Here is a 13,207-nt window from a genome sequence, read left to right as displayed (position 1 = left end):
CCAATTGGTCTTGGTTGCCCACGGGAGGATAAGTTCATGAAGATGAGCCCAAGATGTGCTTTGTGACATTGCCACATGAGGATACCTTTACTCCTATTCTAAGCATGTCTTACGATCAACTCTCCTTTCAAGTCAAGAGACAAATGGATATATGTTGACATATAGAGATATTGCATTATCTACTAAGGAGGGCACTAAACTAAATCAAGATCCATCACATGTAAACTAAAACATCTTGAAGATGCACTTCAATTGATTGTATTACCCATAGGCTCTCAAATCTTGGACAAATAGCAACCACCCACCACCAGTTTGTAATATTGTACTAAAAGGACAACCATGCTTTTATTAAGATATGTGAGCAACCCTAACCTACCTCTCATAGGTTTAATAGAGTATTACATTTCGATGTAGACTAAAAAATTATCACGTACAATAGTTAATACCAACACAACCCTAACTAGAGGGAAAATGGTCCTCCAAGGGAGAAATCTCTCAAGGAGCCAATAGATCATCAAACTAAGAGCCAATTTGTAATGACATTTTGAGCAAAGCATGCAACCAAAACGAGAGGACCACCCAACCCAAATAAAGGAGGCTAGAAGTAATTACACCACATTCTAATTTTCAATGGCCACATAATAATTTCAACACCCATGAACAATTATCTAATAAACAAAGTAAGATCCACTAATAGCTCATCCTACTAAAAGAAAGGATAGTGGTTTACAACCTTTGGTCTCTACAATTTACGAAACAGTAGGAAAGCTATCGTAGTAGGATTTTGAAAGAAACCCTTTTGAGAAGTCTTCAAGTTAAACCATGAAACCCCAATTATGGTTGTAAATACAGTTGTGAGGAGGAGGAATCTCCTTGGGTTTATGAGAAATACTTTGTTTGGCTAAATATCAATCTCACTTTAACTAGTGCACATAAAATTGTTCTGTGACATGAATTTTTGTTTTAACTAACTCTATGGAAATCAAAACTATCCAATTTATTCGACTTGCATTTCTTAGAAATGGATATATATTTATTTTAATTGCCTTGAGTCTATGGATGTCAACCAAGGAGGCCTTTTCCTACTCGTAATTGATAGTTTAGTCTTCATGATTCATGATTGGTCACATATAAGTATTCGTGTGCTTATAACATTTAGTGCGATAAATTCCCCTCCAATTGAGATGACAATACCTTTGAGTTTCATGCAACGTACATTGGTATGGGAAAGAGGAAATACAATGGGCAACATATAATTACACAACTATGTGTGTACTTACAAGTGATACATTGGTACTTACCCCGTTGACTTGAAAATTGCAAGACTTCCAAATTTCTTGGTCTTAGGAGCTTTATGTTTCAATCTTTGAGTTTCCTAAACAAGAAATTAAAAAATTATGTCCTTACATTTATAGTTCTCCCTTTCTATTTTGTAGACATTAGACAGTGTTCTTAGGCAAAACAATAAGAGGCCTTACATCTTATTTATTTAATAAGAATTGACATCATTTTTGCTTTTTGCGAGTGATTTCTCCACAAAGAAGTAGATCATTGCATCCTGAGGCTTTACAAAGTGGTGAAACACATGGCAAACCTTTTTTCCTAAAAATCTAATGAAGCAAAGTCTAAAGGCTCTTTTAGTACTAACAAATCGTGATCTGCATCTGTATTGCTACTATTTACAAGATTGATTTTACTTGTTATGATAAAGCAAATGCCCTTGTGGTGCTAGCAAATTACCATTTCTCGGTCACTCTCTATGTCCTTAGGTTTAAATCACTTATTTAAACCTCTAATTTTTTTAACATACATGTCAAAGGGAACCAGGTAAAAAACATATGGAATCCCATACTGCATCTGGTATTTTACTTGGATTGATATTACATGTGAGGAGGGTAGACTGTCACACGGTTTATACTCAGCAATCCAATGAAGTACAACAGATAAATGTATAGTTTCGCATGTATAAGAGGCATCGGTGAGCTTTAAAGAAAGTGAACAAAACAAAAAGGCCCGTATCAAATAATCCATGATCCTATATTCAAGTACATTGCCTTTCTAATCAAGAATGGAGCAAAATTTATAGAGCAACCTTAGCCCCAGAAGTGCTCTTGGTTCCAAACACACAACCACCAGCGACCCATTGAGATTATTATGGAGACCTATTTACCCCATCGCCCATCAACGCCTGAATAGATGAAATTTCAGTAGCCATCTCTTTTTCCATTGCATGCCAGATCTTCTCCACTTTATCAACAAAAACTGCATCCAAAGTGTAGGGGGAGGGAGGGACGGACAGAGAGGGATGACGGAGATTTAGTTACAATGAATTCTGTTACAAAAATAAAATATGACCTTCTAAGGGCTTAACATGAAAATATCCCCTTTCCCCACAAAACAAAGAATTAAATAATTCCTCACCAGTTTAATTACACCCATACACATAACATTCATCATTCATAAACTATTGCAGCTTCAAAAAATTCAGAATAACATTCCTCTTTGGTTAAAAGAATGTTTGCAACCAAACAAGATGGCAAAGCCATTATATGCTGTTAGGGTACAGCATAAGGCAAAATTTTGAACAAAATCTTTTGAAGAGGAGAGTAATGAATGGAAGCAGGGGAGGGGAGAAACAGATGTGAGATGCCTGTGGACAATGTCCATTCCACAGTTCTTCCAAAGCATTGATGGCCTTACCTTAAGAAGTAGCAGCAACTCAACTAAACTGAGAAAGTGCCCCATGCCTCCTGACTATCTAACAGCTTGAGAGTCCAACACACAGATCTAAGCGACAGACTATTCCCACTTAACAGCCCGGAAGGGTCAAGTGTTAGCTGTACCAACCTTGGCCCAACCTTGATTCCAAGTAAGGGGGCTTTTGAGGACAGATTCAGACCTAGTTAATAAGTGCTACACGTCTTGGTTGGAATCGAAACGGTGTCTGTTGGAACTGTAATTCTGTGCTAGTGATTTTGTAGCTTAGACATCGTCGTATAGGGGGATAGCTGCTATTGTTGCAGTTGAAATCATTATTTGGCTGTGTAAGCTTGTATGCTAGGAAATCTATGCTGAAATTAAGTGAAGATGCTATTGTTCTACGTAAAACAGTGTTCGTTTATTGTTAAATCTCAGTGTTGAGTGAAGTGCGTTGTTGTTGATGGTTGTAATCAATGAAACATTGGCGTAAAGTTCATTCTTTCTAAGCTAGAAAGAGAGACAGTGAGTGTGTGCATATCCACCAACAAGTTGGAGAGGGAGAGGGAAGGTCGGACATGCCTAGCAGAGCTAGAGGGAAAGGTGGAGGAATTGTTGATCCTCCTACCAGATAAGCAGACCTCTCCAAAGGTATCTCTTCCCCTTGCCCTCCGTCTTGACCCTGCGGTAGAGGGTCCATGACCATGGGTGTTGGTCTCTATCTCACAGCTTCGTTCCGTCTTCTAGCTCGAGTAAGACCCACCAACTGCCCTATTATTGCTCTATCATCGAGCTCCTGTATTGCAATCTCAACCTGCTACTTGTCCTCTAGTGTAAGCATGATGTGTTTTGTGCGAAGATTGAGGTGCACATTGCTGCGAAGAAGGAAAGAAAGAAGGGGGGAAGGGAAAAGGGGGGGAGGCTTGAGGCAAAACTCATGGGGAATGAGGGAAGGCCTGAGGCAGAGGAGAAAGAAAAGGCAGAAGGGGAACCTGGCAAGAGAAAAACTGAGTTAGAAGGAGAATAGGGAAGGCTGGTGCAAGAAAAAATGGACATGAGAGAGGGAAAGCACAGGATGGAGGATTAGTTTAAATTTTATTTTATTTTTGAAGGGGAAAGGTTGTGGTGGGAAAGGACGGATGTGCAAAAGGAATAAGGAAGGGAAAGTAGGGAGGGGGGGGGAGAGAGAGAGAGAGAGAGAGAGAGAGGAAGGTGAAAAAAGGACTTCTACTACCCTTTTCCATGCCATAGATCCGTCGAGAATCTTTGGCCCAAGGCCAGGCAAGATGCTAGCTCAATGGTGCCTTTACTGCTCCCACTGAGAGCCAAGGGTTTGAGAATAGCTTCAAATGGGATATCATACTCCTGTGAGCTGCTCAAGCTCCCGCACCCCCGCTGTCTCTCCCTTCTCCTTCTGCCTCTGTTCCCTCCTTGCCTCTTGCCTTCCTTTCGCCCACTTCCCCTTGCTGCACGACTCCTTCAGCGCCTCCCCCGGCAAATGGTTGGGTCAATTCTCCAAGACAGGGGTTCCCCTTCAAGTTATGATGAGGCAAGGGGCCATTCTTCTTCGGGGTAGGGACCAAGGGACTCCTCTAGCCCGTTACAAAGGAGGACCCAAAGATGGACGGGAACCTGGACGGGAGTTGATCAAGGTGGTGTGCCGATTAGGCAAGGCATCGTTTATAGATCCTCCCAACATCTTGGATCAGGATGCCCCCCACTGGCGACTCCGGCTTTGGGAGGATTGGCCTCTTCAGGAGATTCAGTGAGATCCAGGAGAGTGGTTTTGGCCATCCCGAGTAGGCGAGTGGTTCTGGCCGTCCCGAGTAGGCCTTACAAAGAGAGTGGAGGAGGTACACGCCTTACAAAGAGAGTGGAGGAGGTACCTCCTCCTACACGACCCAGATAGGACGGCGACTACAGATGGAGGCATCACCTTTGAATCTTTCGAGAGAGACACTGAGCAGTGCAGCAGGTATCCCAAGAGGTCCGCTCTCATTTTTTATCACGGCCGTGGTCCAACCTTCAACCACAGAAGATCTCATACTTCTTCTGGTTGACAGGTCATGGGGGCTTACCCATAGGCCCTTCGCTGGAGCAGATGTGGGTGGATGGGCGATGTCATTGCTGCTTGGATAGTGTCTTTGAGACAATCCGCCATTGCCTGAGGATCTAGCTAGGATCCCTCTGAATCATGACCCGGATGTAGAATATCCACCGAGACTTCACCTGGAGCATGGCGGAGGGGGGTCATTGTTGGAAACATGGTGGAGAGAGAGAGAGAGAGAGAGAGAGAGAGAGAGAGAGAGAGAGAGAAAATAATGCTCCAATGAAGACATGAAGAAGGCTTTCATTCATCCATCAAGTATGACAAGACAAGTGAAGTACAAGCCTTATGTAGGCTACTCACTCACACACTAGCACCTAGTGCATATGGGATAAGTCCCATGATGACACATGGCACTCACACAAGACACACACATGTTGGAAATAAAGGCCAATAAGGGCCTTGGTGTGGTCCAAACCCCCTCGTGGGTGTTGATTAAATGAGGGCATGTTGCGCGTGATGACACGTGGACCGGTTATTGAGAGAAATCCCATAAGCATGGGATACATATATGATCCTTGGTATATATATGTGTTAATTGATGGACCCTCCTTCAGTCCTACGGCTTTTTGCTAGGGGCTGAAGGAGGTTATGCGTGGCTAGGAGACGGGGGATTGGGACCCCCCGTACTCGCTGCAACCAATGGTAGGATGCCATGTGGCAGCTACCCTACAGTGGTATCAGAGCAGGGACGTCCTGCGGACTATGTGGATCTACACGTGGCGCACGGCGGCAGCGACTGCATTGAAAGCAACTACACGTGGATTGTTGCAACTGTTGTGTGTGGCTCGAAATGGCGGCTGGCATGGGAAGTGATGACCCGTGTCAGTCCTTGGAAACTTTCCAGCAATTGTGATTGGATGACTCAGCTCTGTGTGGGTGGTCAGGTTTTTGGGCTGATCTGGCCCTTAATGGGTGTTCAGCATTTGTTGGCTGGTCAAAGTTCACTGGTGGTGTTTGGACCATGGGGGGGTGTTGGAAATAAAGGCCAATAAGGGCCTTGGTGTGGTCCAAACCCCCTCGTGGGTGTAGATTAAATGAGGGCATGATGCGCGTGATGACACGTGGACAAGTTATTGAGAGAAATCCCATAAGCATGGAATACATGTATGATCCTTGGTATATATATGTGTTAATTGATGGACCCTCCTTCAGTCTTGCCGGCTTTTTGCTAAGGGTTGAAGGAGGTTATGCGTGGCTAGGAGGTGGGGGATTGGGACCCCCCATACTCGGCGCAACCAATGGCAGGTTGCCATGTGGCAGCTATCCTACAACACATAAACTAGTACTAGATCACCTAGTACTACACACTAACACTTCACACCAACACACTCTTTGACTATGATATCTCCAACACCCCCCTTTAGAGCAAAGAGGTGTGAGACCCAACACGCAAGAGTAGACCGATCCCCCCTCCACCGCAATACTGCAAAGAGCAAGTCCAACTATCCACCACCTCCCATGTGATAGTGACTTGTCAGTCAGCTTGCGACCGGCAAGGGCAAACCATCACTCGTCACCCCCCCTTACTCTGAACTGGGTGGTCAATACCATCAACCAAAGTAAAACACAATACAATCATTTTTGGGGGACAACCCAAGGCAGAGTATCTTTGATTGACTCCAAATACATTCAATTTAGAGGATCAACTCAAGGCTGAGAACCTTTATTTGACTCAACACAAACACATATAGCATCACTAGTCATCATCTATCACCTCAGAGAGGGATAGATCATGTAATATAGCACATAGAGCTTGCTCCTCAGGTCCAGTAGATGTGGCGTATATATTCTCGAGCTGGTCAAGATGATGAAGTAGTTTGTTAGCCAACCTCACACCAATAAGCGCTAGTGCCTTGTCATTCTTCTCATCCCAAGCTGAGACTTGTGCGGCTCCATGTGTGCAAACTGAGGGTGGGCTCCATGTGTGCAAACTGAGGGAACAAACTTGCAGCACTAGCTGAAGAACCAGCAAGTATGGCGGCTGGTCTAGGACTCCAAAATGCAATAGCAGTCTCCACGTGTGCAAGTGGGCAGAATAGGCGGATGCAGGTGCTCCAAATACAAAAATAGGTCTCGAAATTTGTGAAGCAGCTCAGCAAGGCAGCTCCAAGGTACACCGAGATGCTGTAGCAGGTGTGTAGGTGTACCAAAGCGCAACAGTAGTTCTCTGAAGTGAAGGGCAGCTCCCTAGAACAACTCTGAATGTTGTAGTAGGCCACCACAATGAAAAATGGCTGTTGTAGATGAGATGGAAGCCAGGAACAGCTCCAAATGCTGCTGTTGTAGGCGGTCCTGCAGCAGCACTCTCAAAACAGCTCGAAAATGCAACAGCGGCCTCAAAACAGGTCGAAAAAACCTTCAAAAACATCGAAATATTGGAAAGAATGCTGTCAGGTGGGCGACTTCACAGCAGCAGCAATAAAAGGCAGTTTTGGCGTCAAAAACCTTCACACGTTGCAGGCACCTCCAAGAAAACGCACAGCAGGCCAGCAGGGAATAGGTCGCCTAGTGCTCGACAAGAGGTTGAATAGAGATGGCTGGCTGTAAGGTCAAAAATGAATGCAAAATGGCTGCAAGGAGGGGCAGATACAGGCGGAATCGAGGCGGCAAGCTATGGAGAAGGAGGCAGCTAGAGACAGAAAATGAGCAGGAGTGGGCTGCATAGGAGAGGCGGCTGAAGCAGAATTAGGGTTAGGGCAAGGGTGACGTGGCAGCTATGGAAGGTGGCTCTGATACCATGTTAGAAACATGGTGGAGAGAGAGAGAGAGAGAGAGAGAGAGAGAGAGAGAGTTAGGGTGAGAGAAAATAATGCTCCAATGAAGACATGAAGAAGGCTTTCATTCATCCATCAAGTATGACAAGACAAGTGAAGTACAAGCCTTATGTAGGCTACTCACTCACACACTAGCACCTAGTGCATATGGGATAAGTCCCATGATGACACGTGGCACTCACACAAGACTCACACATAAACTAGTACTAGATCACCTAGTACTACACACAACACTTCACACCAACACACTCTTTGACTATGATATCTCCAACAGTCATGCCTTCCACATTGATGAGGTCTCCCCAGCTTACAAGATACATAGACAGAGCATACACATCGGATCGAGCTGCATGAAGCGACTCCCCCAGCCTTCCTCTCTTGGCTCTGGAGGATGGTGTGTCGATGGCATCGGACTCCAGAGCGACTGACGTAAGGTAGGAGTGTTTCTGCAAGGCATGGCTTGCAGGAGTTTTTACATTCTCATGCTGCGAGGGTATCACTAGTTGTATAGCAACCCCATAGCCCCCCCCCCCCCGATCGATTGTTAGCCCTTGTCCTTGAGATACATGGTTGGGACCAGGAGCACTAAGAACAAAGAAACTGGAGAAATGTTGGATATATCATAGTCAAAGAGTGTGTTGGTGTGAAGTGTTGGTGTGTAGTACTAGGTGATCTAGTACTAGTCTACGTGTGTGAGTCTTGTGTGAGTGCCATGTGTCATCATGGGACTTATCCCATATGCACTAGGTGCTAGTGTGTGAGTGAGTAACCTATATAAGGCTTGTACTTCACTTGTCTTGATATATACCTAGATGAATCCAAGAACATTCCCAAACTCATCCTCTAAAAACACAACATAGTACAGTTTCAATCTCACGATAGTCACTTATAAGATTGAAAACCATAAACTCCATACGCATAGCACGGACTAGCTGACATCATCAGCGCCAAACAGTGGGTGTAGACCATAGTATAAAAGTATGCTCTCACACATACAAATCCACACACCCACACATACTTGAGCATCCATTTATACAAAGTCTTCGTACTGAGTTTCTATTGGCACTCCAGAGGTGAAGGGCAAACTCAGCCATGACGAAGGCTAGCACTAAAGGAGAAGGCTAATCAAAAAGTAGTCCAAATCTCTTCAATCAAGCTACAATTGCTTGTGAAGTCTAAACGATTTCATTTTGGTCTCTCCCAAACGAGCATCTAAATCTAAATCTAGCTGATAGGGCAACGCACCATTTAAGATAGAAAGAATTATCGCAATACCAGTAGGCCGCAACTTGGACGAAAACTTCACAAGGTGAAATTTGCATGTCCGCTAATAGTGCTAATACAGATGACCAGGTTGAGTTACTTGATCAACAACACCAAAAGATTTGGAAGCAGTAGAATGCTAAGGCCATTGCCCTCATTGGTCTTTGCTTAGCTGACTCTCTCATCCATCATGTGGATTTCAAGTCAACAGCTAAGCAGATTTGGAGTCGCCTCGAGACCTTCTTTGGTAATAAAATCACCAACTCTAAAGTCTTCTTAAAGCTCAAATTTTATGATCTGAAAATAGGAGGGAGTGATGAGTTGAGTGATCATCTAGCCCGGTTTCAATCTCTTGTTCAACAACTCTCAAGTTTGAAAAGTGTTCCTGATGATGAAGATAAAATGGCCGTCCTTATGAAGAGTATGCATGGCATTTCTCGCTTTGAGCACACTCTTGAGATCCTTCGTCTTGCCACTACCACATTTGATGATATGGTGGCCCTCCTCATTGAGAAGGATCGTCGCAATAAGGAAGCCGCTCTTGCCTCTCCTATTGATCATGCATTTGCTTCCACAAGCAAATGGAAGACCAACAAGAACATTATTTGCAGGTTTTGCAAAAGGAAAGGACACATTGAAGCCCATTGCTTCAAGAAGAAAGGACAAGAACAAGAGAAGCATCATGCCAATCTTCTAGCTGAAGACGACGAAGCTGAACCTGAAGAGCCCCCGGAGGAGATACATGCAGCTACAGCAGAGGTTCATGGCCTCTCTCTTGACAACAAGGATCCATTTGACCAGGGTTGGGCTTTCTAGGCCCCTATGCTATGTGTGTTTGTGTTGAGTCAAATAAAGGTTCTTAGCCTTGAGTCGTCCCTCTAAATTGAATGTATTTGGAGTCAATAAGAGGTACTCTGCCTTGGGTTGTCCCCCAAAAATAAATGTATTGTATTTTACTTTGGTTGATGGTATTGACCACCCAGTTTAGAGTAAGGGGGGATGACGAGTGATGGTTTGCCCTTGCTGGTCGCAAGCTGACTGAGAAGTCACTATCACACGGGAGGTGTTGGATAGTTGGACTTGCTCTTTGCAGTATTGCGGTGGAGGGGGGATCGGTCTACTCTCGCGTGTTGGGTCTCACACTCTTTGATCTGAAGGAGGGTGTTGGAGATATCATAGTCAAAGAGTGTGTTGGTGTGAAGTGTTGGTGGGTAGTACTAGGTAATCTAGTACTAGTCTATATGTGTGAGTGCCACATGTCATTATGGGACTTATCCCATATGCACTAGGTGCTAGTGTGTACCTAGATGAATCCAGGAACATTCCCAAACTCATCCTCTAAAAACACAACATAGTGCAGTTTCAATCTCATGATAGTCACTCACAAGGTTGAAAACCATAAACTCCATCATGCATAGCAGGGACTAGCTACTATGACATCCCCACTGACGTCATCAGCGCCCAATGGTGGGTGTAGACCATAGTATAAAAATATGCTTTCACACATACAAATCCACACACCCACACATACTTGAGCATCCATTTATACAAAGTCTTCGTACTGAGTTTCTGTCGGCACTCCGGAGGTGAAGGGCAGACTCAGCCATGATGAAGGCTAGCACTAAAGGAGAAGGCTAATCAAAAGGTCGTCCAAAATCTCTTCATTCAAGCTACAACTGCTTGTGAAGTCTAAACATTTTCATTTTAGTCTCTCCCCAACGAGCATCTAAATCTAAATCTAGTTGATAGGGCAACGCACCATTTAAGATAGAAAGAATTATCACAATACCAGCAGGCCGCAACTTGGACGAAAACTTCATAAGGTGAAATTTGCATGTCCGCTAATACGGCAGAAGCATATACCTAGATGAATCCAAGAACATTCCCAAACTCATCCTCTAAAAACACAACATAGTGCAGTTTCAATCTCATGATAGTCACTCACAAGGTTGAAAACCATAAACTCCATCATGCATAGCAAGGACTAGCTACTATGACATCCCCACTGACGTCATCAGCGCCCAACAGTGGGTGTAGACCATAGTATAAAAATATGCTCTCACACATACAAATCCACACACCCACACATACTTGAGCATCCATTTATACAAAGTCTTCGTACTGAGTTTCTGTCGGCACTCCGGAGGTGAAGGGCAGACTCAGCCATGATGAAGGCTAGCACTAAAGGAGAAGGCTAATCAAAAGGTAGTCCAAAATCTCTTCATTCAAGCTACAACTGCTTGTGAAGTCTAAACATTTTCATTTTAGTCTCTCCACACTAGGTGCTAGTGTGTGATTGAGTAGCCTATATAAGGCTTGTACTTCACTTGTAAGTTGTCTTGATACACTTGATGAATGAATGAGAGCCTTTCATTATGTCTTCATTTGAGCATTATTTGCTCACAACCTAACTCTCTCTCTCTCTCTCTCTCTCTCTCTCCCTTCACCATGTTTCTAACAAGAAAGGAATGGAAGATGGGCTGAGCAAAAAGCTCACAATCATGCTCGTGGACTGAGCAGACAGGGAAGGGGGAGGAAAGCCAAGGAGGAAAGGAGGTTGGATGGGAGAGGTGGCAGCGAAAACAAAAGGAAGGCCGCTGAGCCGGGAGTAGCTGAGTCGCTAGATAGTCAGGTCTTTGTTCAAGATAGTTTAGAGCAACACGATTGGCTTGTGATCCGGTTTGACTTAGATGTCATGAGGAGAGAAATCACTAATCCGTGATTAGTAGACTTTAAAACCTTATTATATATTATACGCCAATGGTGTAACATGTATATGTATTTATGATGAACACCGACTGATTTGTTATGGCAGTGGATCATCTTAGTAGATAGGACTAGTCGAGCTGGAGCCACTGCTTCATACGGCATCGAATTTGGACATGTGATACTTATTCTATTAATAAAAATGTGCACACACGTGTCTACATCATAGAGACAATAGGAAGGGAAGGGTGCATTAAGGTGCATTGAATGGTAGATGCATGGGTCATAGGCTAAGGGTAGGTGTAAATGGGAAGATGGAACTTGGGTGATCTCAAGGGACATTAATGAAAGGGTATCACCCTTTCATTGTGACTCTCACGTAGCATTCTCTCTACCACCTTGCATTCATCCGCCATCTCTCACACACCTTGCATGTAGGTCGAATTAGAAACAAGTACTCTCACGAGGGCGCTCTTTTCCATTGGAGGGCCAATCGGCATTCAAATTCTGCATGCATTGCACACATTTGCATTCTAGAGAAGGCTGGTTCTTCACATTTGGTATCAGAGCATCGATGATCCACTATCGGGACAGCAAGAGAGTGCGCGGGACAGAGGACACGAGAAGGCTGCGGGGAAGAAGCCGCACAAAGAGGCAATGCGCGACGGAAGAATGCACGGAAAGAGTGCAGCAGGAAGGTCGAGCGTGCGGAGGGACGCACGGATGGAAGAATTGATGAAGGCACGCAAAGTTGCACACGACACAACGCCAGACCGAGGAGCGCATGGAACCCTGCCGCCCTGCATGCGAACCAGCCCTTGTGCTGAATCTACAGCTGGAGAGCACGTCTCCAGTAGAGTTTTGAACCTGTGTTGCAGGCGCCTGAAATTTGACGGCACGAATTCTGAAATTTGGAAGTCTGAGGTAAGGGCTTTCTTTGGAAATTTTGGTCTTTGGACGGGGAACGGGGTGTCCTAATAAAGTTCTGATTCAAAAGAGATCGTGTACTACCAAGAGAAGACTATTTGCAGATTATGAAGAGGAGATGCAGATGCAGAAGTAAAAGAGAAGCGTACGCAAGAGAAAGAGACAAGAGAAGATCCAAAAGAAGACTTCTGCCCATTTAAGCAGGAGGGAGTGTCATGACGAGAGAAATCACTAATGCGTGATTAGTAGACTTTATATATTATACGCCAATGGTGTAACATGTATATGTATTTACGATGGACACCAACCGATTTGTTATGGCAGTGGATCATCTTAGTAGATAGGACTAGTCGAGCTGGAGCCACTGCTTCAGACGGCATCGAATTTGGACATGTGATACTTATTCTATTAATAAAAATGTGCACACATGTGTCTAGGTCCTAGGGGCAATAGGAAGGGAAGGGTGCATTAAGGTGCATTGAATGGTAGATGCATGGGTCATAGGCTAAGGGTAGGTGTAAATGGGAAGATGGAACTTGAGTGATCTCAAGGGACATTAATGAAAGGGTATCACCCTTTCATTGTGACTCTCACGTAGCATTCTCTCTACCACCTTGCATTCATCCGCCATCTCTTACACACCTTGCATGTAGGTCAAATTAGAAACAAGTACTCTCACGAGGGCGCTCTTTCCCATTGGAGAGCCAATCGGCATTCAAATTCTGCATGC

At 44.4% G+C, this 13,207-nt stretch overlaps 1 protein-coding gene across 3 annotated transcripts in view; it reads right to left on the bottom strand.

Annotated features, from left to right (window-relative positions):
* Window positions 1–1,835: 1,835 nt before the first annotated feature.
* The window catches only part of LOC147894199 (poor homologous synapsis 1), a 69,581-nt gene continuing 58,209 nt past the window's right edge, over window positions 1,836–13,207 (bottom strand). For 2 of the 3 annotated variants that reach the window (XM_087385118.1, XM_087385120.1), the window contains one exon: window positions 1,836–2,262. In XM_087385118.1, coding sequence (XP_087241244.1) covers window positions 2,153–2,262 — 110 coding nt within the window. In that variant the 3' untranslated portion in view covers window positions 1,836–2,152. The remainder of the gene's footprint in view (window positions 2,263–13,207) is intronic. The other variant, XR_015542129.1, reaches the window with a different exon arrangement.

Source organism: Dipteris shenzhenensis, chromosome 14 (assembly GCF_047967505.1).
Source record: "Dipteris shenzhenensis isolate YYH24624 ecotype China chromosome 14, Dip_SZ_1.0, whole genome shotgun sequence".
Lineage (NCBI taxonomy): Eukaryota > Viridiplantae > Streptophyta > Polypodiopsida > Gleicheniales > Dipteridaceae > Dipteris > Dipteris shenzhenensis.
The sequence above is the reverse complement of the archived record's forward strand: the minus strand, read 5'-3'. Positions and strand labels throughout refer to the sequence as shown.